This window comes from Camelus ferus, chromosome 2, assembly GCF_009834535.1.
Source record: "Camelus ferus isolate YT-003-E chromosome 2, BCGSAC_Cfer_1.0, whole genome shotgun sequence".
NCBI lineage: Eukaryota > Metazoa > Chordata > Mammalia > Artiodactyla > Camelidae > Camelus > Camelus ferus.
This window is the reverse complement of record NC_045697.1, coordinates 6054759-6081746: the sequence shown is the minus strand read 5'-3', so window position 1 is coordinate 6081746 and position 26988 is coordinate 6054759. Positions and strand designations below refer to the sequence as shown.

General features: G+C 49.9%; 1 protein-coding gene across 1 annotated transcript in view; it reads left to right on the top strand.

The window, feature by feature from the left end:
• Nucleotides 1–26988, top strand: part of SLC2A9 (solute carrier family 2 member 9) — a 201561-nt gene that overhangs the window by 59798 nt on the left and 114775 nt on the right. Inside the window, 1 exon segment of the mRNA XM_032496859.1 lies at nt 13411–13543. Within this exon segment, the coding sequence (XP_032352750.1) occupies nt 13411–13543 (133 nt within the window).

The window sequence follows — 26988 nt, the reverse complement described above, 5'->3', positions numbered from 1 at the left end:
CAGCAAATGGTGCTGAGCATACAGACCGGGGATTCGTCACTAGAATCCCCAGGGAGTGCACTTAATTCCAGAAAAGTGCCCCAAACAAAAATTGTTCAAGTCTCAACTGTATATTTGATTTAAAACAAATTTTAAATTATTTTAGTCAAAACAATACATGCAAATAGTCAAAAACATTCAGTCCTACTAAGAGGCTCATAGGGGATATAATGAGGAACAGTGATCCATTCCTCCACCCTCTCCAGCCTCTTGTGACTCTTCTAGTTGTTATTTGATAATTCCCCCATATTTTAAAATAATTTGAGCCTGTTCCTTATAACCAAACTATCTCCATATAGCTACGTATAAAGTATCCGCTGTAACACTACTTGTAGATTCACTCCCTTTGGACATTCTCATTGATGTCCTGTTGTAATAGTTGAGGTCTAAGCACCCTTACACCACTGTCCCTCCCCTCCTCCTTCTCTACCTTACCCATACAGTTACAGCACAATTTCTTATAATTCACTGTCTGGCAGTTGTATTATGATTATGTACCCTGATTACTTTCCTTTCTCGTACAACTGTTTGTTTCTCCTGGAGTTAATAATTCCTTTGTTGTTACTTTTCACTTGCTTAATTTTCTATGTACCTACAGTTGATTTTTTTTCCCAAATACTCCAACATTAAACACTTGGCAACAAATCTGCAAAATACTGAAATAAATCACTGGCCAGGAGTGACCTCCCTCTTCCTGGCCCGGCTGGACCCCAGCATGTGTAGCAGACACAAAGAGAACACGTGCCCAATGCCATGTTAAAGGGCAGTAATAGAGACACGTGCGGTGGAGCATGGACGAGGGGTGTCAGGGCAGGACCCACAGGGAGAGGACATCTGAGCTGGTTTTAAAGGAAGAGCTAATAGTTTTCCAGGCAAGCCACAGGAAGTCAGAGGTCTTCCAGGCAGAGGGAACAACACATGCAAAGGCTCAGAGGTGTCAGAGAGGAGTTCTCCGAGAGCCTGGAACCACTGCAGATGGGAAGGAGCTGAGGCTGCACAGGTGGCCACATGGAGCATCTTGAGCGCCAAGCTGAAGAGTGTGAGATTTATTCTGGTGATTTCTTTCCATGACAAAACGTGGACTCTCCTTCTCAGACTCCTGGACACAGACCATGAGGATGCCACCGGGGGGGTCTTCACCTGCTCAGCCAGAGTTTTCTCTCGGCTCCCCCACCCCACGCTCACTCATGCACCTGCTCACCTAAACCACACACAGCCCGGAAGGAGGGACGCCCACGTGCTGAGGGGCTGGGGACAAGAAGCAGCGCCAGAAAATGGTCTCTGTTTGAAATCTCTGCCCTCTCTTTGGCTTCAGTCGCCTCCTGACATCTGAGGTGTTTCAAAGATAAAGAAAAGGTGAGGTTCTGAAAAAGCCCTTTCTTCATGAAAAACGATGATACTGATGATGACTCTTCCTGTGAGAGCACGGCAGGTGCCTGGTGGCTGGGACGCGCCCCGCCCTCCACAGCTTCTGAAAGGGGGCACGTCAGAGGCGAGAACGCTGAGGATGGAGATTTGTCAGGAAAAGCTAAATGCAGCCCAGAGCTCCATGCCGACGGTCCCTCCTCCAGCACTCACACCCGCTGCTCTGGTCCTGCTGCTGCTGTCCTCACACCTGCCCTGTCCTTGAGGAAATGTCCACGGACTGAATGAATGACAACGTGACTGAAATGAGATGTTAGCATCGCTTTGAAAATCCAGCCCCATAGCCTGCGTGAGCAGGGAATGCAGGGCACTCAGAGGCGGAGGGGATGGGAGCGTGCACCTGGGTGCAGCCTAGCGTCGTATAGACGACCAGGCAGCACCCGAGAGGCACGGGTACCGTGCTCGTTCGTCAGTGGGTCCAGCAAAGATCCACCAGGGGTGTCCATGTGCAGGGGAGGGGCACCGGGTAGCTGACAGAGACCCCAAGGGGGAGAGGGCATCCAAGGAGGAAGGGCAGTGGCTGATGACGTTAGATGGGGGCTCCTGAGAGAGGTTTGCTGGTCTTCAGCTCCTCGACTTCCCACTCGGGTCTTGAGAGGTGAGTTTCATACCCTCAACCCAGACACAAAGTCACAGGTCTGGGGGCACAGACCCACTCACTCTTCAGTGAAGACGGGCCACTCACGTTGGCTCAGCGCCACAGCAAAGGGAAAAAAGAAGCAATGTCTCTTTGCTCCCAGTCGTGTACCAGGCCCATACTAGGATATCACCTCTGTTAACCTCATGGCAGCCCTGCAAAATAAATGTTAATTACTCTTCTCATGTGATTCCAGAGAATAAGCAATTTGCTCAAGGCCCCGAGCTAAGTAAGTCGAAGGATCAGAATTTGAACTTGGGTCCAACTGCAAAGCTGAATGAGGCTGTGAAAGGCCCAAGGTTGTGATCCAGGGTTCAGAACTCCTTGGTAACCAGACCGGTCCCTAGTCTCTGGAAATCAAGACTCCCATATCCCCAAAATTGAGGTCATCAATAGGAAAGTCCAGTTCATATGGGCATCCTTGTGCTTGTGTGAGCCTTAGAACAAACCACATTTCCTTGCCTGCCTGCCTGCCTTCCCTCCTTTCTTTTTTTTTCCTTCCTTTCATGGACTCCATTGGAGGCCACTGGTCTGATCACAGATGACCCACAGTGAGGATTTGCTGAAGGAGGTGGCAGGCGAAGCCATGGTCTGAGCAATGAGCCCTGGGAACCGGCATGGTTCAGCTGGAACACAGAAGGCTGGTAAAGGGATTAAAGATGGGCTTCAAGTCCAGGGAGCATCATTTTTAGGAGAGAATGCTGGTTACCTAACCCCCTCGGGAGAGAGAAGGGCGATCTCTGTAAAGGCCTAGTCAGGGAAGCTGGACCGCACAGCGGCGGAGAGCACAGAGCCGGGTGCCCCGCTGCCGGCTGGCGGTGCTGCTCTTGCCATTCAGCAGATTCATGACTCTGAATGCGTTACTCTGCTTCTTGGTGCCTCAGTTTTCTCAACTGTCAAATGGGAATGAAGACTGGAGTGTTGTGAAGGTGAAATGGAGTTTCTCTGTAAGACAGATTCACACGTGCTCAGCGCCAGCCCATCCCTGTAGGTTGGCCAGAGGAGGGACCCTGCAGGTCAACAACCTTAAAAAACTGCGTGGATTTCTCTCCCTAAAATGAGGGAGGTACAAAGTTGATTTCATAGAAATTATGTTGCGGCAGGACTTTCAACCTGTCTCCCCACCTCGCCAGCCTCGGTTTCCTTGTCTGTGAAACGGGACTAATAGCTTCTGACTCTACTTTCCCACAAGATCGCTTGAGACAGAGGACATCCGAACCCTTTGAAAAGCAGAGACAAGTTGTAAGAAAGGGGGGAGAAGCTGGAGTTTCTTGAAAGGGGACCCTTTGGGCAGGTGACTTCACTTACGTCTAGAACTTGCGACAACTTTCTGAGAGGTTAGTGTTATGCCTTTGAAGGGTAATTTCAGGATTATTCGTAAGACAGGAAAGCGTGAGGGGAATCATACAGCCATGCTCTTGAGGTCTCTGTTGTTAATGAAATAACAACCAGACCATGAGTTTGTACCAGAAGCAGCACTTGTGGAACAACACACGTGGGGCCATGACCTGAGCATCTCAGCATCTGGACTCACCCTGTAGGGTAGGTGATGATGACTCCTGCATGATCTGCGGTGGAGACAGTGACAGGCCAAGCCGGCGTAAGGTGGTGCGGACACACGCTCCCCACCCCGGGGCTCTGTGAGCTGTGGCCTGCCGGGCCCCTCTCCGGAGGTGCTTGTGAGGACGCCGAGGCCAAGAGTTCCATGGACATTCGTTGACCAGCGCTGTTTCCCTTGGGAGACCCAGCTTGTGACAAGGAACCAGCGAGGAGCATTCATCCCTTTCCTTCACAAAGCACCCTGGGGAAGGCGACTGTTTCTCCCTCCCTGAACGGCCGCCGCGCGCGCCTGCATCTCGCCTGGGTGGAGTCCTCACGACGGTTTGGTGCAAAGACGAGCCATTGGAGCTGAGCTCGAGTGATCTCTGGTGAGCTCCGTACAGAACTTTCTATGGAGGAGCAGGACTGGTCCAGCCCAATATAATCTGCATACAAATTCGCTATTCAGCCGCCAGCCGCCAGGGGGCAGGCGGCAGGTGTTGCTTTGCTCTGAGAACCGCACGGTATCGGGAATAATGTCACAAAAAGAGCCCCGTGCTTGCATTGGAAGAGCCAGGCTCCGGGTCAGCTGTGCCCCGCGTCCCACGTGAGCTTGCCTGAGCCACCGGACCTTTCTGGGTCTCAGTTTTCCCTTCTGTAGACTGAAAACTGTAATAACGCCTTATCGGGGAATATGATTTATGCTACTTTAACCCTTTAATGGGGTACCACAGGGAAGTCTCAGCACTAAGCCACACGTAGTCCTTTAAAAGCAGGGCTGTGTGCTATTTCAGGGGTCTCTGTCTCCAGCAGCAGCATCAGTTACCTGTGCCCTTCATCTGACCCAACACAAACTCAGTCAAGAGGCATTTGTGAAACACCTGTCATGCCAGGCAGGGGGCAGAAACATAAAAGAACATGGCCAGGGGTGGCCCCGAGAAACTCAGTCTAGTCGGAGAGACAAACTCATAAAGAATACATGCTACACAGGTTCCAAGTGCTTTAATGGAATTCTGTGCCAGGAAAAGATGCCATGCATGGGGGCAGTGCTAAAACTGGGAGGGTTCATCTATGTGTAGATAAGGGCGGGCACTCCTGGGGGGGAAGCAGCACCTGCTTGAGGTGCTGCAAAGGCACAGCATGATGAAATCAGCTTGCTGGATTCAGAGAGGGACCTCGGGTGGGCAGGACCAGAGCAGAGGAGCAGAGGGCTGGTGTCTAGCCAGCAGCAAGGCTGGAATCCCGGAAGGGTTCTCATAAGACAGGGCTTTGTATCCTGAGGGCAGTGGGGAGCCGCTGACTGGTTTAGGCAGAGAAGTAAGTAACTCAGAACATCAAATTCACTTTCTAGAAGGATCACCCTGAGGCTGTGAGGGGAATACAAAGGAATGCAGGAGCTTCTCGGGACAATTAAGATGCTGTTCTGAGAATCCAGGCAGAACGCTGTGAGAACCTCCCGTAAGGCAAGTGCTAGCAAGGAGGAAGAGAAGGAGACTCACAAGGTGGATTCAGAAACAGAGCCAACAGGACTCCAGCAGGGGAGGCAGCAAATCGGACGGTAGTGGGAAGGCTGTGAGTTAAACAGGGACGTGGAGGTGACATTGAGTTTCTGCATTAGGTATCTGGATAGGTGGTGATGTCCCCAGCTGTGATCAAGGGACAGGCATGGGCGAGCTGGGAGGTGAGGGACACTGTGTGGAGATTGTGGAACCCAAGGGTTATCAGTGGAGCTGCCTACTAGGCAACTGGAAGTGGGAGTTAGGAGCCCCAATGAGAGGTGTGGACTGGACGTGGAGATTTAAAGTCATGGCCCATAAATGTGTCTTAGGTTGGGTTCCCAGGGAAGAGACCCTGAGATGGAGATTTGTGAGCAGGAAGTTGACTGGGGAGTGATCTCAGATCAGCACCTGCCAGGGAGTAAAGAAGTGGGACTCAGCAGGAGAGGGTGGGCAGCCCTCAGTCACAGTGGAGGTCCCAGCCCACAGGGAGCTCTGGACCTGGGAGAGCCTGTCAGAGTCGTACCATTTTCAGGTAGAGGAGGGGAGGGGAGGCCTTTGTGCACACATATCAGCCAGCCATTGGGTGCAGCTTGCTCCAAAGGAGGGGTGAGTAGCCTTGGTGGAGGAAGCATCCTTCAAGGCCATGTCTCGGGGGGAGGACGAGGACCCAGCTGCAGTCCCATAGCCAACAACACTCCCGGCAGTTGGACGATGAGCCCCTCAGTTCCGGGCCGTGCACCACTGTCTGCTGCAGGTGGAGGGGAGGCCCTAGGTGCTCAACTGGTTGCCACCTGGAGCCACCTGCACAGCTTGAACAACCCAGCTCCCACACCTGCAGGCCAATTAACCCCAAATCTGCAAGTGTGGGAGACCATGGGCATCTGTCATTTTCAAAACCCCCCAAGTGATTCCAGTGTGCAGCCAAGTTTAAGAACCACTGCCTTGGGGGAAGAGATGGAGATGAACAGAAAGTAGGGCTCAGATCCCTGGGGAGGTTCTCAAAGAAACTGGAGGAGAACCAGGAGAGATGTGTCCTGAAAGACAAGGGGCAGGTGATTCCAGAAAGAAATTGTCACCTGCAGCAAGAACCTATGTGGCCCCATGCCTGGAGGAGAGGGTGACCCAGCTGCTGTAAAATGCACCTGGGATGTGGCTTTAATCAGGCATGGCAAGGTGACAGGCACAGACACTGCCTTTGAAAGAAGAGTTTATTATTCACGGTTCCCAAGGGGAGGGGGCATGCCACCCCATGCAGGACCACACGAGGAGGCACTAGGGTCCATCAGGAGGTGGGAGGAGAGGGGGCAGAGTATGGTCCAGAGCCTTTATCGTGGCTTCTGTGGGAAGGAATGGGTGAGGCGGGGAGGCAAGCTTCAGCAAGCTCAGAATGGTGTAGTTGGAATAATTTCAGGTGGTCCCAGGGCTACAGGAGCTGTCTCTAGTGGTCCGGTGCCTGGGTGATTTAGGCAGGGGAATATTGGCTTGGTGTGTGAGGTTAGACAGAGGAAGTGGCTGGTGTGGGCTCTGGGTTGGTTGGTTTGTGTGTTAAAGGTATGCTCCCAGGCAAGTTGTTTGCTAGGAATTTGCTGGCCTGGGAGGGACAGTCTCTCCAGGATCAGTAAGTCCTCAAGACAGCAAATCATCATAAGACACAGGAAGCAAAAATCCTAGTTAATACAGTAGCCCCGAGGGAGGTCAGAGTGGGCTGGATTTTGTCCTTGACTCACAATGATACACAGTAGCCTTGACCTTGGATTCCTCGGGGCTGCAGAGGAGATGACTCTTCTGAGGACAGAGAAAAAGAGCTGCAAACTCCCAGGTCAGGGAAGCTTCAGGGGGAGGGGAGGTCACCCCAGGGGTGGACCTGTCCGGAACTCCCTCTAAAGTGCTCACAGGGAAAGAATTCCAGCCAAAGCGTCTGCCGGCCCCAGAGACCTGACCTAGTTCCTCACCACTCTCATCCTGGACGGTCAGACACTGGTTAGAAGCCGGTGGAAGGGAAGGAAGAAAAACAAGAAGCAATCATCTCCCCACAGTTCTTTTCACTGCAGACCCCAGCCTGAAGCAGACTTGGACTGGGGGAGAGAAAGCGGGTCATTCATTCAGGCCAATTTGATTATGATTTTAAAACTGTGAGCCTAGGACTGAGATGGGGCAGGGTGGGGAAAGTCACCCCCACTGATTAAAATTTGAAGGACTGTAGGAGACAAAAGCCAAGGTTGTCTTTTGATGGCATCATGAACTGTCTGTCTTTCAGCCTTGCTACAGTTCCCTTTGTAAAGTATGGGGCAGGGAGCTTGGCCCATGGAGAGCTGGATACATGCTAGCCTTCGTTATAATTAGTTAGATACTCTGTATGAAGACATATAAAGAAAACTGCCCCATCTCCTCCACCTAAGAGCCTTGGGAGAGTGCTCTCCCCGCCCTCCCCGAGTCTCATCTCCAGCAGCATGGGCCTCGGAGGCCTCTGGACCCTGTCCTGCCGGTGGAGGGGTTGGAGGGGCGCCAGTAGCGGGGGCACCTTGTGATGTCCTTAAATTAGAACCTGACTTGGGGTAAGATCAGTGATTCCAGCTCTATTTAACAGTTTTTGCTGTCTCATCGCAGTCCAGGAGGGTTTTATTTATGGAAAGGCCTGAGGTCATCTATAACTTGGGGGAAATAAGGACTGAGAAGTCTATTTTTAAAAAGGAAGTCTTGTGGTTAAAGAGCAAGATAATCGAGTTATTGCAAGACCCACTCACCCTACCTGAGCAGGAGTTGAAAAGCATCTCAGCCGACAAGACTATCCACTTTCCTTTCCTCCAGAGTGAAATAAGCAAACGTGGGGACGCAGACCTCGTGCTCTACCGAACACATCAGACTCCACCCAGCACCACTCATCTAAGACTGACTTTCCGTGGTAGCTTGTGATTCTGTGTGAGGCAGGTCACACGTGTTTTTAAAAGCATGCCTTCTTGTTTGAACAGCTCCTGAGAAGGAAGTGCAAATGGCAGGGGTCTTTGTGACAGTGGTGATGTATAAGAAGCCCCTTCCCACATGCCATCATTTCTCTAGTAGGTGTTTACTGAACTACTACTACGTGCCAGGGTGACCTCTGCCTGCAGGCGGCGAGAAGTCTAGACTGCGCTGTGAAATGCCAAGACCTCGGCTCATGCTGGGACCAGGTACCCAGGAACACTGTTGAGGGCCACTGAGGATTCTCTGGCCTGAGGCTGATGGAAGAGGTCCCCTGGGTCCCCTGGGTCTGGTGGCCTTGTGGCCCCTCCCTGGTCACTGAGACACCACAGTGTCAGGCTTCATGGATCAGAACTCAGGTTCTGGGATCCGAGACATGGCATTCAGTCGGGCCTCTGTGACAGGACTGTGGCCTCAATGAGCTGTTTCTCTGTGCTGCAGTGAATGTTTCTGTAAAACAGCCATGATAATACTGGGCTCTATCTCTGTGGACTGCTGTGAAAATTCAAGGAGATAATCTATGTGGTGAACTTCTCACCGTGCTTGATAGTAAAACCGCTCTTTCCCGTTGAATGTTTAGCGTGTGAGGTCCTATGCCGGGCATTATATACCTCTATTAACTCCTTTAGCCTTCCCGACAACCTATGAGCAGGCATTAACATTATCCCCAGTTTACAGCTGAGAAAAATGAGGCCTGGGCAGTTAGGTCACAAAGAGTGGGAGAGAGGCAGAATTCAAATCCAGACAGCCTGCTCAGGAGCTGCCCAAGCTGCAGGCCACTGCTCTTAAGTGTTTATGACGGTTATTATGTCATCGCCTCTGTCGTTGGCAGAGGGGACCTGTTCATTCATCATCACACTTAGGGAAAGCACTTCATGCAGCCTTCCATATAAGCAGGGCATCGTGGCTATTTTTATTATTTGAATGGGTCACATGGTATCATATAGGCTGAAATATTCTATTTAAAATCACCTACCCACATATCCACTCACACCTTTCTTGGCAGAAGATGGGTAGTAATTACTTCTAAATACAACACTTCTCCCTATAGCTGCTGAACATTTCCAGGAAATCTCTGAACACTCGCTGGAGAAAGCCAAGTTCATGTACTCCACTGTTGGCTAAGCTCAGTCCCCCGGCAGCGAACTGTTGCCCAAGCTCCACTCTCGACATTCCCGCCACCTTTCTTCCCCGGTCCAGGCACCGTCAGCACCCAACTCCAGGGATCAGTAGCATCTGCTTTTATCCGAGATGGAAACCAGACCACGGCCATCGAAGTGGCCGCTCTTAGGGAAGATTCCACATGTCCTTGCATTTAAGACACCGTGTATCACAGTCTGTACCACCGACTAGTCTTCTCCGTAATACCTGGAATCCACTCACTGTACTCACGGACTGCATGGTTCCAGGAATGCTGACTTGAAGATTCAAGGAAATACAGGGTGTCCAACTCAGTTCAAAGGCTCTCGGAGGTCCTCAGAGCCAGGTACAAGTGCCATGGAATAGCAGCAAAGCCACCCATGACCCAGGTTCCACCCCGGATCCCATGTCTCCAGCATCCCCGGCCCTACATTTCCTCTACAGCTGTTGTTCCCAATGAGCCCAGGTGGATCACGTCTCTGCACGTCCGTACACACTGTTCCCATTCCAGAAGTGCCCTTCCAGCTTCCCCCCTCCTCCTACCAATGGTAGCTCCAAGGGAGCCACCCATCGGAGGTACCTCTCTATTTTGATGCTGTGGGAAACGCTGGGGTTTGATTCCCCCTGTGTGGCTACTGGCTGGGAGGCAGTCAGCACAGACATTTCCTTTGTCTCCACATCCCTCACAGCAAACAGCACCAGCTGCCAGGAGGTTAAAAGACAATTATGCAATGAGCTCCCACCAGGCCTGGTACATAGTAGAAGCTTAGTCGGGTTGGTTGCCTTACCTTTTCCCCCAGCTTTCTGTCTTTGCTCTTACTGAGATAGCAGCCAAGCTGTAAGATAAAACAAACAACACACACACACCAAAGAGCTGTAGTGAAAACTCCACTTATGTGTGTGTCATTTTTCAATTCCATGATCTTTTTAAAAAATCTTTTTAATTCACATACCATAAAATTCATCATTTAAAAGTAGTTTTCAGTATAATCACAAAGTTGCATAACCATCACTCCTTTCTAATTCCAGAATATTTTCATCATTCTCATGAATGAAAAATTAATCAGTCAATCTAAGAAAGAAATGGAAATTTTTATTTGAGCCAAATTTGAGGATTATAACTTAGGAAGAGCATCTAAGAAAGCTCTGAGAAGTGTTTCACCCATTAGGAGTCGACGCAGTTATATGAGTTTTTTGAGACAGAAGGCTGTACATTAAATGACCTATTATTGACAGTTTACACAATCAAGATCTAAGCATGTTCATGGTCCCTTACAAGATCAAGAAGGAATGTTATCTTTTAAGAAGTTGTCTTGTTGATGCTAGAAAAATGTCACTCTTTACAGCTGAGCAGACATTTCTGCCCGTGAGGGAGTCTGGTGGATGCGTAATGCAGATATCCAACACACAGAAGAGGGGAGAGTGGAGGCCAAAGGGGCAGAGAAAATTTTTTATGTATAAATTCTTCTTGTCTTGCCATAAAATATGAATTTTATTTCACACCCCAAAAGGTAACCCCACACCCATCAGCAGTCACTCCCCTCTCTGCCCTCTCCAGTCCCTCAGGTTCACTTGCCCAATGCACAGCAAAGCCAATCTATGGATGCTGAATTGTGGTGAAGGAAAGTACAGCATTTATTGCAGGCCACAAGCAAGGAGAAGAGGGCAGCTTATGCTCAAAAGACTTGACTCAAACTCCTCGATGGCTTTTGAAGGGTTTTTAAAGATAGGGTGAGGGAGGGGTTCACAGGGTACCTGATCATCTTGTGCACAATTCTCTGATTGGTGGGTGGTGAGGCAATAGAGTGACATTTTAGGAATCTAAATCATCAGTCTTCTGGCTCCAACCAGCCTGGAAGTCTACATTCATCAGTCGGGGGCTACCTGCTGATGGTCAGCAGTTTCCATCTGGTGGGGTCCTGGTTTCTGTAGAAACAACTCAAGAATGTGCATCAGATTGCTCTCTGTATCCCCCAGGAGGAGCCATGAGTCCTGTGACTCTGTTTTATGATTGGCTTGCTTATTGTTCAAGTTACCATTACTTTTCTTGCATGATTACATTTTATTTCTGCATTCCCCATTTCTTTAATTATCAACTTCTTGAGCTTGATCTTTGAAACTCAGAGAGGCCAACGCTTTTCCTACAAACAAGAAGTGGGGCACATGGAGGGTTCTATTACCAGGAAGGCCCCAGGGTCCTGCTTGGTTTCGCTGGTAGCCACTCATCTGCCTTTGGTCTCCTCTCCTGGCCTCATACAGGGAGCTCCCCACCAAACTGAAAGCTGGCATCCGCCTGACAGGTCCCTCATAGGCCAGGGAGTCGTGCTGGCCGGTGAGATCAGAGGAATTTGCAAATATACATTGTTATTATGTACAGAAAGGGGAGCAGAATGGATGGTACTGACCAAGCACTGGCCATCCGCCCCTTGGCCAGCTCTGCACTTCAGGGGTCCCTGCTGCGCCACCCTCCTGTGATCCCAGCACTGCCCTGGGACCTCTGTCACAGGGAGTCAGTAGGGAGACACCACAGGGAAACCCTGCAGCTGTGAGAGACAAAGGAGGGCTGAGGGCCCTGTGGTCTCCACATCACAAAGGGCGCATGCCCGCAGGCTCCTGTCCTGAGCCCAGCTGAACCTTCGCCCGTGCAAAGCCTTTCCAGGTCTGGATGGGTCTTCTTTTCTCCTTGGCTGTCTCCGTGTAGCTTCTTAGGAAATAAGACATTCAAGAATTGGGCGTTGAGAACTTTGTTTCTCATCTTCCTCCCCATGAGACCTGCCCCCTGTTGCCCTCTCTCCTTTCTGAAGCACAATGAGAGTTTATTTGTAAACCTGGGCTAAAAAAAAAATCGGGACGAATGCTGGCTTAATCAGCATAATAATTCGAGCTCTGTGCATTTAGGCTGCACTATAGGCAAATGGTGCTGCTTGAAGTGGCTCAAAATGCTTCTGGAATGGTGCCTGTGGTAGACCCTCCTTGCATTTCACAGCCACAGCAGGTGGGAAAAGTAAAGGTTCCCCCACCCCCCAGGGTGAGCTGCGTCCCGCCCTTCATCACCCTCACTTCCTCCGGGATGTTCACAGACAGGAGCAAGGTGGGCCGGGTGCTGTGGGCCCCGGAGGCATTTGGGCATTGGCACCAATACAGCAGTAGTTTTATTGCAAGAAAATGGGGTGCATGAGAGGATGGTTGTGTCCTAGGTCTCCAGCAAATCCCTGGGATGCACCCCACCAAGTGAGTGTCCTTGGCTTTGTGCAGAAAGAATTCAAGAGCAAACCACAGTAAAGCGAAAGCAAGTTTTTTTAGAGAGATACACACTCCATAGACAGTGTGGCTCATCTCAAATGTGACAGTGGCCCCAGGGGGTGGGGGTGTTTAGTTTTTATGGGCTGGGTAATTTCATAGGCTAACAAGTGGGAGGATTATTCCAACTAGATTTCCAGAAATTGGGTCACTGCCCACCTTTTTGGCCTTTTATGGTCAGCCTTATGGCTCTCTTGGTGCCAGTAGGCGTGTAATTTAGCAGCTAATACAACACAACCAGTGTATAATGAGGTCAAGGTCCATTGGAAGTCAAATCTTCTGCCATCTTAGGCCTGGTTGGTTCTAACCAGTTTTTGTCACATCCTGTTTCTCTCAATGGCTGTGCCATTCTCTTAATGGTTATGCCCTGCCCCCTTCCTTCCTGTCTCAATTTCCTCTGTGCACCTACTGTGTGCCAGGCCCCACAGTCAAAGCATTATCTGATCCCTCTCTCACAATTGCCTGAGAGGTGTCTGTGGCTGTCCTCGTCCCTCAGGTGAGGACAAAGGGATTCCGAGGGGCCGTGAAAATGGTTTCCAAGACCACACAAAGAGGAAGTAGTAGAGGGGAAATAGCCCAAGGACCTTGGAGTAGGCCAGCCCTTGGCTTCCCTGAACTCCTCCTTCTCAGAGTCACCCCGCAGGTAACCTCCTCACAGGTGGCTCTGAGGGTTCACCAGCCCTGTGCGTGGAAATGCCAAACACGGGGGCCTGGTGCTAAACCAGTGTCCATTCCCTCTTGCAGCTTTGTTCGTGGGACTCGCACTGGGCAGAGGGACCTTGTGCAAAGAGCAGAAGCTGCTTGGCCCAGAGGCCCAGCCCCCAGATAATGACCAAAGGCCTCATAATTCACTAGCCTCCTCTTCTTCCTCAGGAGAGCACCTGGCCATACCTGTTTGGAGTGATTGCCATCCCTGCCTTGGTCCAGCTGGTGAGCCTGCCCTTTCTCCCCAAGAGCCCACACTACCTGCTCTTTGAGAAGCATGACTGGGTGGGAGCTGAGAAAGGTAGGGGGCCCTTAGCCTGGCCCATGCGGCCCCAGCCTCTTCATGGGGGTCAGCACTGCAAGGTGTGCTGGGACCAGGGCCACCCCTCTCTGCAGGTGCTGTGCTGGGTTCCCTAGGACACCCTGATCCATTTCATCTTCCCAGCAGCCTGCTGCGGGTGGCCCTGGGAGGGGACAAAGATCAGCATCAACTGAAAAAAAAAAAAAAAAAAGCACAACGTGAGAGCTGTGAGTTAAGTTTTATTTAGGGCCAAATTAGCACTATCGCCCGGGAGACAACCTCTCAGATAACGCTGAGGAACTGCTCCAAAGAGGAGGGTGAGGTGGTCAATATATATGTGATTTTGGTGAAGGGGGATACGTGCAGTCAAGCACACACTTTGGCAGAAGGTTACTGCTGGTCACAAGAAGGTTGTGTTGCAGAAGTAGGGAGAACTCAGGTGAGTGAGTCCCTGGGACAGGCTGCCAAGTGAGGGTCCTTGGCTTTGTGCAGCAAAGAGTGAGCCAGAGTAGAGTCAAAGGGAGTTTATTTAGAGAGGTACATGTTCCGTGGCAGAATGCAGTCCATCTCAGAAGGGGAGAGTAGCCCCCGGTGTGGCGGTGGTTAGTTTTTATGGGCCAGGTAATTTCATATGCTAATGAGTGGGAGGACTATTCCAACTATTTTGGAGAAGGGGTGGGGATCTCCAGGAACTGGGCCACCTCCTACTTCTTGGCGTTTTATGGTCAGCCTCGGAACTGTGGGAGGGCTACTTAGCAGCTAATGTATTGCAGTGAGTGTATAATAAGGCTCCAGGTCTATGGAAAGTTAAATCTTGGGCCTACCTGGTTCTAACCAGTATTTGTCCCATCCTCAATGGCCATGTCATTCTTTTAACAGTTGTGCCTGCCCCCTTCCCTCCTGTCTCATTTGCTGCTAGTCACAGGGAGCAGATGTCTCCATTAATGCTTCTAGTGCTTTTCTAGATATGATGCAAGACATTGGGCTCATAAAATCTCCTCCTGGAAGTCTCTAGCTACCTGAAGCACTGCTCTGCCAGTTTTCCCGGAGCAGAGGGCCTCATTCCTGACCTCTGCCCTAAGCTCCTCTCAGGGTGTGTTAAAGGTCAGAGGCAACAGTGGCTAGTGACTTCATTCCTGTAGAACCAGATGGCAAGTGACAGTTAGTGACAGGGAGTCTGGAAAAGCTAGGACAGAGCAGGAGAAGATCCAGGTCCACTCACTTCATGTCTGTCCATCGCCCCCTCTCGGGTGGTCCCAACCGCAGAGATGCTGCAAACCCAGACTTCTTAGCGGTTTAGGTCTTTTTGGGCCCTCTTTCCACTCTTGTCTTCCTCACTAACCAGCTCTCCCATCTTAACATTAACAGCAAGGAAAGGGGATACACAGGCACAGAATAAGCACTCACATCACACCAGCACAGGGCCACTGTACCAACACCCACCCGAATGTTCCCATCAGCCCTGCAGGGAAGCAGAAAAGTACCCGTTTTACAGGAGGGGAACAGGAGGCCCACGTGGGGCTTGGCAGTCGCCTTGTGTAGTTTTCCTTAAATTCCCTGAATGGGGAGGTGCTGGGCCAGTTCAAAGCACAGCTCTAAGAATCAGAGGCATTTCTATAGAGCCCAGAAAAGGCAAAGTCATTTTGCCTGGAGATAGAAATGTAGAATGAACAACAGAATTCCCATCCTTTTAGTTTTATAAAACAAGATACGGTCAGCAGCACCGTGGTTAAGCATGAGGACTCAGAATAGTAGTGCTTCCTTCACATCCCTGCTCTGCAGTCTGTCCTTGGCCAATTCTTTTCACCTCTCTGATTCTCAGAACCCTCGTCTATAAAAAGGAAATGATATAAACGTCCCCCATGGGCTTGTTGTAAGGATTAAATTAGATGATTATATATATATGCGGTTCATAGTACTATCTGCTGTCATTATTACTGAAGACTCTGTCCATTTCCCTGTTATCCATATCCTGTCCTCTAATCTAAATTTCACTAATGTCAACATCCAAGAAAAAAACTGAGAATTATATGAAGTCCTTAATATAATTTGTGCAACATCTTTTAAAATCCAAACAACCTCGGTATTTTCTGAATTAACCAAAGTCATGATGAAATGTTAGTAGCCGCCTGTGTTTGTCTGGCAGTTCGTGGTTGGGATCTATTTTCTCGTTTACAGCATGTCTAGAATGTGAAGTCAGAGAACAGTATCGTTGCCTTTATTTTCTGGATGAAGAAACGGAGGCTTAGAGGGGTGAAGTGCCTTCCCCAGGGCTGTGGTTATGTGGTTTTTGGTTTCTACAGGCCTTTACAAATTGATGGAGATGGCAGAGCTTTCTTCAGTAGAGGGCCCACATACACAACACGTGTGGAGCTTGGTGGTGGGGTGGAATGTGAACCTGCTCTCTCAGAAGCCCGCAGGGGACCCTGGTTAATGACCCCTTCCCCATCTCACAGCCACAAGTGACGAAAGAAGGACTGGAACCTGAGGGTGATTTTCCTCCCACCACCCTCACACGTAGAGGGACACCAGTGGGTAATGTTTGAGGGGGGTTTCCCCTGGGGCCCATGGGGAGGCAAACCATCCAAAACTCAGGCTTCAGGTTGATTATCAGAAGGTGGAGGTTCTGGAGTTAAAACAAAGCGGCTGAGAAAGAGCTGAGAGGATCTGATTCCCAAAAGCACCTGGCTTACGGGCTGTTGGAAGACAGCTTTTCCTCCAGCTCCATCTCTCCTGGCGTGCGATGCCCGTCCACCCATCTGGCTCCACTCGGGAGGAACTCTTGGGAAACGTTCCAATTAAGTACAGTTGGAATGGGCAGAGCATGCAAATACCAGACAGCAAAGAAGATTTAAAAGATTTATTTCACAGCACAGCAGTGAGTGAGAGAGAAGGCCAGTTGTGGGAAAAAAATGATAAATATTGCATGTGCACTTTATAAAAAGAACAATGTTGGCCTTAGATTGGAATAGAATATTGGAATCTGCGTCTGTCCTAATGAAAGTGCTCATGTCACTTCAGGCATCCGGCAAACAATGGCTATTTACTGTGCTGGGTGGTCTGCCCAGTGATGGGGAGAGGGGAGCAAACACTGGCCTTCCAGCCCTCCAGGAGCTGAGGGGGGCATCTGGTTAAGGCAGATGGACACACTCCTCATCAATAGCTCATCTGCATTGAGAACTATTTATTTCATCCTAAGAACTTCACGTGTATGAGATTGTTAATCCTTCACAACAACCATGGAAAGTAGATCGCATTATTATTTCCATTTTCAGACCCCAAAAAATGACGATGGGATAATTTGACCAAGGACACAAAGTTAGCAAATGGCAGCACTGGGATTTGAACTCTGACAGTCTCGCTCTGGAACCTTTGAGCATAAATAAAACACTTTATTCTCTAGCACTTGGTTTGGCATGGTGGGAGAAACACCTTGCCTAGTCTGTTGGTAATTTGGTGGACATGCCCTGTAGCAGCTAGCTGTTGCTATAATAATGCTGCATAACAAACTATCTCAGAACTCACTGGCTTAAGACAGGGACATTTATTGTTCCCAAGTCTAGGGGTCAGCTGTAAGTTCTCTTAACCTGGATAGGGCTCGCCCTTGCAGCTCTTCTGGTCTCAGCAGAAGCTCTCTCACATGCCTGGGGGTCAGCCGGCTGATCCAGGGTGGTCAGCTCTGCTCCATGTGCCTCATCCCCCAGCAGGCTAGCTCGGGCATGTTCTCCTGGTGAGCACAGAGGTCCCAGAGAGGGGAACTGAAAAGCAGTTCTTCAAGTTTCAAAACAGCTAAAATACTGCAGGCTAGAGTAAGTCACAGGGTCAAGCCCCAGATCGGAGCGGGAGGGGCTACGCAGTTACAGAGCGAAGGGCAAAGACGCAGGGGAGGCCGCAATGAGGGCCGTCAGCGCAGTCAGTCCACACCACACGCCCCTTCCCGCTCTCCCACCCCTCCCCACCCCCACTTCAGAGTGGCCAGGGATGAAGTCCCAGCCCTGGGTCTGATCTATTTGTGCCCTCCTGCCAGTGGAGAAGCCCCCAGCATCTCTAAAAGGGGAAAGAGCCCAAATCTCCACTGTGAGAAGCGGTGGTTTGTTTAATTGAGTGGAAGTGAAGTATTAGCACAGGGAATGTGATAAGGGAACGCCTCACACATCAGGGGCAGAGAAGCCACATCTGTCAGGGCCCTTTGGGTTGTAAGAGACAGAGACTCAAACAGCATAAGCAAAAGGGAAACTTCTGAAGACGGCGGAAGGGGCCAGGAGCCGAGGAAACGCAGGCAGCGTCTAGAAGCTGGAAAAGGCCAGGGAATGGATGTCCCTTTAGAGCCTCCAGGAGGGGCAGAGCCCTGCCGACATCTGGATGTCAGCCCAGCGAGGCCCACTTTGGACCTCCGACCTCCAGAACTGCCAAGTGAGTCTGCACTGTTTTAGCCCCTCTGGTGATTTGTTCGTGGTGATTTATTAGAGCAGCACAGGAAGCTCATGCCTCATGTCAAGGAAGGAAAATGAGTCATGGTTGAACTCGGACTTCACCTTCATTTGAAATATAGTTTGTTTTATTTACTTGAAGTCTCAAAATTGTTGGACATTCCGATTGCTTCTAATTTTTATTTATAATAAATAATGGAGTGAAATGCCTCTGTGCATGAAAGCCTTCAAAGCTTTCTCTTGCCAATACACCATTTTATTGCTATAACGTGTCAAATGCCTTCTCCACAACAGGTGCTTTGCTTTCATAATCTCCGATATCATAAATCTCCAGAACCTCAGAGCCCTCAGACAGAAAATCAGAGAGGCTAGTGGAGACAGAAATAAGGTTTAAAGTCAGCCAACCACACTCCAGTCCTGAGTTCATTACAGGGCAGGGCGCTGCCTTGAGTGTGTGGTTATAATTATGACACATTACGTACATACAGACAAATATATTAGCAAGAGATCATTGCCCCATTGGTTGCTAGGTTTAAGGCTCAGAAAATGTCCACTGCAATATTGTGATTTTTCTATATTTGAGCCAGGGTTGAACTCCAGATATGCGTCTGTTGCATCAAAGAACAGTTAAGTAATTACTTGCATTTCGGTATTCAAAACCAAAAATTCTACCCCCAAGCCAACTTGCTTCACTTATGTAACAAACAATTAAAAGATGATGGTAGCTTTTTGAAGGCATGCTTAGTAGTAATGCTCAGTGGGGAGAAAATAGAACATTAAATAAATCCATGTGATCACAGAAGTGTGGAAATAATAGAAATAAACAGGGCAGGAGGGGAAGGAGGCAGGCCTGGGTGGAGACTTGTGCGAGAGCTGTGCTTTGTGCTAGTGTGGGCTCTAGATAGGGGAGGATGCCGGAGGTGACTCGGTGCTCCTGAAGCCTCCTCCCTGCTAAATGCATCCACAAAAGCCAAGCCAGGTACCCTGGAAGGAAGCCCTGGGGGCGGTCATCCCCTCTCAGGCCCTGCTCTTGCCTGGAGGCTCCTGGCCAACCGTGTCCACCTGGGGATGGCTGGAGAGAGGAAGGGACAGTTTCGTGCCCTGTGCTCACACTGGTCAACTAGAAAGACCGTACCATCTCCTGAACCTGGCAGAGGGACACGGCACTCTGTCCCTCCTAAGTCTTACCTCTGCCTCCACGGCCACCTGCTCTCGGGAGACCTGGCCCTGCTTTCCCTCTTACGATGTAGCCATGATGAGTGAGCTCTGAGCATCTCCCCACTTTGCCCCCAGGAATAGCTGTCTCCCAGGGCTCCTTGTTCCCTGGCTAGAGAGCCTGCTGGTGGGACAGGCTGCAGAGCCCAGGGAAACAGGTCTCTTCCTGCAGAACATGCAAGAGTCCACAGCGGGCAGGAAAACACAGCTCAGAGCCACCCCTTAAAAGCCCGGCGCTACCCAAGGTGCCCGGCTTCCGGCCTCTCCCCAGCCTCTGCCTTCCCCCCTCATCTCCAGGCCTCCGCTCTGCCTCCTCAGGGCCCCTGAGCTCCACTTTCTTCTCCTTCTCGTATGTGGAGCAGCTTCCCTCCCTCCTGAAGCTGGAACCAGCTGACTGGCAAACCTCTTACTCCAGACACTTATCAAAATATTTTTCTCAGCCAAGACAGTTCTTTCCTTGAGAGACATTCTGGTGTCAGCCGTTAAGTGTACACACTTTCTTTCCTTCTCTATTCTGGGGGCGTCACTGCTACGATGTTGAGGCGCCCGGGCTCTCTGGAAGCCCCCTGCGTGTGGGCTCGGGGTGGGTGGGTTCTAGCCTCCGCTTCCCAACACTGCAGCGCTGGGAGCCCTGGGAGCCCTGGTGAGTTGCTCAGCGTCTCAGATGAGGCTCAGTTTTCTCACCTGTAAAATGGGAGTAACACAGATGCCTAGCTCCAGGGACTGGAAGGATCAGAGAAGATTATGGATGTGAGAAGACTGCAATGTGCAAAAATGCTGTACAAAGTCGGCTGTGGTCATGACAATCATCAGTCAATCCAGACACTCATCGTTCATCAAGCAGGTCATTGCCAAGGAGGGGAAGGAAATAACTGCCCATAGAGGCCCCAAGCACCCCAGGCCCAGCCAAGACCCAGGGTCATGCAGAAAGATCCTGAGCCTTGGGAAGACCTTCCATGTCACCCAGTAATACTGGACCTGTCTCAAAGGGCTGTCGAGGGGCCCAGGAGATGCTGCCTTGTTGGAAATGCGTGTGCTTCCTTCTAGCCCAGCCGACTCCTCCTCAGTGCATCTCTGCTGGGGTTGGACTTCGGTGTCTGGGCCACTGACTGTGCAGTTGGGTCCTCTAAGAAGTGGACACCAGGGGGACTAGTGGGCAGGGATTTATTGGGGTAAGTGAGGGCCTGTGAGTGAATGCAGAGGGACCAGGGGAGATGGAGAGACCACAGGCCGCGGGGCCAGGCCAACCCCCAGTGGAGAAGCGAGGGACGGGAGTTGGGTAGAGGGGCTTTAGGTGCCATGCAGTATGAGGAAGGTTCAGCAAGGCCCTAACGCACCCTCCAGCCAGCGTCAGCCCCAGAGGAGCTGCGCGTCCCGGGAACAAGCCTGCTTCATTTCCTGGCCGTGCTGTCACTTGCTGGGAACAGCCCCCAAAGCCCGGCCTGGACACCCAGGCTGATGGGTGGCAGAGCACAGTGGCTGCGGCCCTTGGTCAGGTCCAGCCCTGTGTGTGGGGGTCTGTGGGCACGTCCCCCTGGCTGCCACACTCAGAGAGGCCATGCGCCTGTAGAACAGGGCACTCGGTGAAGGAGCAAGGAGGACGGATGCCTTCCCTGAGGCCCCGGCTGGGTCACGACGGCCCCTGTATGAGTCAGGGCTCTCCAGAGAAAGAGAATCAATGTGGGGGGGGGGGTGTAGAGGGAGAGAGAGAGATTGAGGGAGAGATGTAGTTTCAGGAATTGGCTCCTGTAACAGTGGGGGCTGGCAAGTCTACAATCTGCAGGGCAGCTGGAGACCCAGGGAAGAGCTGATGCTGCAGCTCGAGTTTGCAGGCCGTCTGCTGGCCGAGCTCCCTCTTCCTGGGGGACCTCAGTCACTTTCTCTTAGGCCCTTCAACTGCTTGGGTGAGGCCCACCCTGGGGCCTTTGCACCTGCTCCTCCACCTGAAAGCCTCCTCCCCCAGACGTTTGCCCAGCCCCCACCTCCCTCACATCACTGAGGTCTCTGCTGCTGTGGTGTCTTCTCAAAAACATCTTCCCAATCACAGTAGTTCAAACAGCACCTCTTCACTGGTGCTCACCAGCTTTCTTCTTAGCACTTTTCAAGCACCAAGACTTACACAGTTCTATGTTAATTTGTTTCATATCTTTCCTCCACTCAAATGGAAGCTCCCTGAGGACAGGGAATTTTCCTGTTTTGTTCGTTGCAGAAACTCCAGCACCCAGAGCAGGACCCGGCATGTAATAGGTGCTCACTAAATAGCTGTTGAAAGAGTGAACAAAACCAGAGTACAGGCATCTTACACCAGAGTTGGTGCTCTGGTCTCTGGAGCACACTGCTTCTCAAAGCTCTGTGCTTCCTGCTTGGGGGTTTTCATGGCAATCAGAGAGAGACTGACTTGCCCTGAGGGCACAAAGAACGCTAGGAGACAGGAGTGAGGGAGCATATAATGCAGATCAGCTGTTTTTCCAGTGAGATGTTTCAGATAATTACTTGGGACCTTCTGATGTCTTTGTTTTGTAAGTTTCTACCTCTGTATCCAAGGGGTCTCCCTCAGGGTAAAGATTTCCCAGGTCAAAGTGGAGTCATCCCATTTCTGGCCTCCTTGCAGTCACTCAGAGTGGAAGGGAAGACCAGGCAGTCAGAGAATTTGATAGAGATTTCATTGAATCTGTAGATCACTTTGGGTTGTATGGACATTTTAACAATATTAACTCTTCTAATCCATGAACATGGGATATCTTTCCATTTATTTGTGTCTTTCATAAATGTTTTTTCAGTGCAAAAGACTTTCACCTTCTTCGTTTATTCCTAAGTATTTTATTCTTTTTGATGTTTGCAAATGGGATTATTTTCCTAATTTCCTTTTTAAATAATTCATTGTTAGCATACTGAAACACAGCTGATATGTGTATGTTGATTTTGTATCCTGCAACTTTACTGAATCCATTTTTTAGTTCTAACAGTTTTTGGTGAAGTCTTTAGGACTTCCTATACACAAGATCATGTTGTCTGTGAAGAAGGACAATTTTGCTACTTCCTTTCTGACTTGGATAATTTTATTTCTTTTTTTCACTTAATTGCTCTGGCTAGGGCTTCTGAATAGAAGTGGCAAGAATAGTATTCTTGCCTTATTTCTAACCTTGGAGGAAAAACTTTGGTTTTTCACCATCGAGTATGAATGTTAGCTGTGGGCTATAGTAGCTTCAACAAGTAGTGTTGGGAAAACTGGGTATCTGTATGCAGAAGAATGAAGTTGGACCCTTAATGTACACCATACACAAAAGTCAGCACAAAACTAATGAAACACTTAAATGTAAGGCCTGCAAATATCAAACTCCCAGAAGAAAACGGGGAGAATCTCATCACATTGGTCTTGGTAATGGCTTTTTTGAATTTGACACCAAAAGCACAGAAAACAAATGCAAAAATAGACAAGTGGAACTATATCAAAGTAAAAAGCTTCTGCACAGCGAAGGAAATTATCAAGAGAGTGCAAAAGCAGCCTAAAGAATGAGAGAAAAGATTAGCAAACCATCTACCTGGTAAGGGGCTAATCTGAAAAATATATAGGAAACTTGTACATCTCCACAGCAAAAAACAAAGGAAATTAATAACCTAATTTTTAAAACAGGCAAAGACATTGAATTCATAGACATTTCTCCAAAGAAGACACACAAATCATCGGGGAAATACAAATCAAAACCACAATGAGATGTCGTCTTATACCTGTCAAATGGCTGTTACCAAAACACAAAAGACAGTGTTGGCAAGGATGTGGAGAAATTGGAAAACTTACACCATGCACACGGTTGGTATGCAAAATGGTATGTTTGCTAGAGAAGACAGTTTGGAGACTCCTCAGAAAATGAAAAATAGAACCACACACAACCCAGCAAGCCCAGTTCTGGGATTTTATCCAAAAATTGAAACCCCGATTTCTAAGCGATATTAGCATTCCTCTTCCTATGAGCATTGCAGCGTTATTTACAACAGCCAAGATGTGGAAACAACCGAAATGTTCATCATTGGATGAATGGATCAAGAAAACATGGTGTATACATACAGTGGAATATTACTCAGCCTGACCAAAAAAAAGGCAAATCTTGCAGCATGAGACAGCATGGATGGACCTGAAGGACATTACACAAAGTGAAATAAACCAGTCACAGAAGGCAAGTACTGCATGAGGTATCTGGAATAGTCAAATTCATAGAATCAAACTGTGGAACAGTGACTGCTAGGGACTGAGGTGGGGGAAGGGGGAAATGGAAAGTTGCCACCAGTGGATATAAAGTTTCAATTATGCAAGATGAACAAGCTTGTACGATACAAGGAGGCCTGCTGTCTGTGACCACCTCCCATCAGCGGCATCCTCTGAGCCCGGCTTGTGTCATACCTGGGGACAGAGGCAGCGCAGGAGTGGAAGTGCCAGCTCTCCTGTGACTTGGGCACACCCCTTCATCCTGCTGAACCTTGGTTTCCGCATCTGTTAAACGGCAGTGAGACCACCGAGCTTGCAGGGGTTTTGTGAGGCTCCTGCAGGTTCCGCATCCATCACCGTCCACCTGGAGTGGCTGTGAGCTGTGTTCTGGCTCCAACCTGAGAGAACTCCTTCAAACAGAATCCATGCCTTATTTTTTCCTTAATGCAGTAGGCCTTCCCAGCTCCTGGCGTATAGCAGGCTCTCAGAAGCTGCAGGTTAATGGAAATGAACTGAATTTGGTTCCGTTAGCTTCTCAGCCCCGCAATTTCTTTTCATCATCCTTTGAGGTGCGTGGAAAGAAAGATCAGATAGAACCAGGTTGGAACATTGACTCCCTCCCTTTCTACCTGGAATCATCCTAATTTCCCTGGGGCTCAGTGGACGAAACAACACTAGGAATCACAGCGAAGTCCGTAAGACGCCCAGCCCGGGGTCTGGCACACACTAGGCACACAATAAATGTTAGCCTCCTCGCCCTTGCTTGCTGGCCTGAGTCCCCTTGAATAAAGGCGAGTCTTAAACTGGAACAAGACCTGGTTACAGAATGACTCCCCTTCCCAGCCCGAGAGTTGAACATGCTGCCCAGAGGGGTTTCTTTCCTGCAAATTCTCACTCCTTTTTCGAGTCCTTTGGAGTTAATGATTAGAACATGGCCAGGAATATGAATGAGGTGTGAGCTGCAGGGCGAGGGTGGGAGTCTGAGCCAGGAGGGGAGGACCCGGGGTAGATCGGATAAACTATTTAAATGGCTTGGAAATTCAAGAGAACGGATTCCTCTGGGAAAGTCATCTTCCACAGCAGGTGTCTTTTTGAAATGGGCTCACAGACTACAAGTTTTTAAAGCCCTTTCCTCTCTCTCCACGGACAGCCAGTTACAGCAGCATGTGCCTGGCCCCTGCTCTCCTCTCCCTGCCCCGTAGGTGCTGTGCCTCCTCTTCTCCCAGTCTCCACAGGACCTGCAACACTCCCAGGGTTCGTCCATCTTCTGTTTAATGCCTGGGTTTGGCCACGCTACCCAAAGCAATCTACAGATTTAATGCGATCCCTATCAAATTACCTAGAACATTTTTCACAGAACTAGAACAAACAGTCCTAAAATTTGTATGGAATCACAAAAGACCCAGAATTGCCAAAGAACGAAGCTGGAGGAATAACCCTCCCAGACTTCAGACAATACTACAGAGCTGCAGTAATCAAAACGGCATGGTAGTGGCATAAAAACAGGCACATAGATCAACAGAACAGAATAGAGAGCCCAGAAACAAACCCACACACTTATGGCCAATTAATATTCAACAAGTTTTAGGAGCCCCTGCTTGGTTCTAATCCCAGCTACTCCAACACCAGCTGGTGACAGTAGTGAGTGGCATCCTTGGGTCACGTCCTCCCAAGGCCCACCCTGGCTTTAGTCCCGTGGGAGTGCAGGTGTAAGGTGACAGTCCCCCACCTCCAGCACACTCAGGCCTCTTCCATGGCTGGAATGCCGCTCAGCCTGTCTGCAGTGCTGTGTGGACCTGAGGGAGTTAATCCCCTGGGCAGCCACCCCTGTGGGACAGTTTTGGGAGATGTTCCCATGGGCTGCTCAGAAGTCCAGTGGAATTGACCCCCTTTGTCCACAGAAGCCTCCCTCCTCAAGATGAGCCTTGAACGGCCTCCTCCTTCCCTGCCCCACGCTCCCCGCCTGCTCCCACCTGCTGTCTGCAGTCATCATTTGTGTCAGCCTCCCGCACCCGATCCTAGTCTCAGGCTCTGCTCTCGGGAACCCCAGGTCTCCTGACTGTGGGCAAGTTTCTTCCTGCTTTTCATCTGCAAGATGGGCACTAACAGTGTCACTTCAGAGGATGGTGACATGAGAGTTAAGTAAGCATAGGCACATGCAGCCTGTAGAATGGTGGCCGGCCGAGAGGAACCCTCAGCAAGTCATTAACAGTATTATTTCAATATTGGCCTCGATGGTGATGACAGCTGAAAGGGAGCCTCACCAAATGATGTGGATCCAAATGGGAGAAGGCGGCAAGGCGGGCTGAACTCATCGTGCAACCCCACCACCAGGGATGAACCACCCAGGGAAGGAGGATGAGCAGCTAGCAAAGTTCCATCTTCCCGTCATCAGTCACTTGTTCTTGCAAACTAATCAGAAGGTGTTGCCTGTTGCCTTTCTTACATTTCAACAAACAAAATTTAGCAAAACCCACTGAAACTCTTCTTTTGGAATATTTTTAAATAGGAATTATTTTAGCACCGTTTGCAATTTTTTTTATGTGCAGACATGAGAGTTTGAATCGGTGACCTGTGTACATTACTTTGGTGTCCAATTCACGTGGTGACAAAAACATTTCCAAACATCTTTTCTTCATGGAACAATTTCTGTCAAAAGCTTGCTACTGTCTCACTCTTGTTAATAGGTCACCTTACCTTGAAGAGATAGATTGCTTATGTCTTAACTTTTAAAACCTCTGCGAGGCCGCCTCCCGTCCCAGCCTGGAGCTGACGACAGGCGTGTTCCTGGCATACAGGCGGCAGTTTGCTGTTCCGTCCTTGTACCGGGGCTTTTCGTTTTGTCTTTAATCTGTGGTATCTTGCCGCATTCTTTATTAGCTGCGTGTACATTTGTTAGAGTTGATTCCATTAAACCCTAGCAGCACCATCCCCAATTCCGCCACCCAGTAAACTGCACAAGGAACGGCACTAGCTCACTCTACGCCAAAAGCAAAGAGAGTTTAAGGGCTCGCTGTCAGCCCCTGTGCACGGTGGAGCCCCACGCCCCTCACACGGGCCAGGTGAAGGCTCTGGGGTTGGCCCATCATGAAATGTCATGAAACCACAAACATGAGTCCCAATATCTTTTGCTGCCCGACTCTCACATATTCTACTGAGGATCGCACTGCTGTCGGTTATACAAAGAAGCCAAACCTAAATTAAAAACCCCGTGACTTCCTCCTCCACTTAAACACCAATAGCAGGTGAAAACAAATGCTTGGATGGAGCCTGTTTTTAGGAGCGCTGAGGCCTGCGCGGTGCTGAGTTCAGGGCTATTTTTGACACGTGACTGCAAAGAGCCGTCGCCCTGTGCTCCCCCTAAAATCCCTTGGCCCGCTGGTACCGGGGCCCCTCCAGGTCACGAGAATAAGTCTCCAGGTGGTTCGGTGCTTTGCTGTAGCGCAAGGTGATAAATGCTAACTGAGGTGATGAAGTGTGGCTTTTGCTGTAACGAAGCACCACAGTCGGATGGCTGTAGGACAGCAGAAATTGTTTCTCTCACAGTTCTGGAGACCAGAGGTCCAAAGTCAGGGTGTCGGCGGGACCTGCCTTCT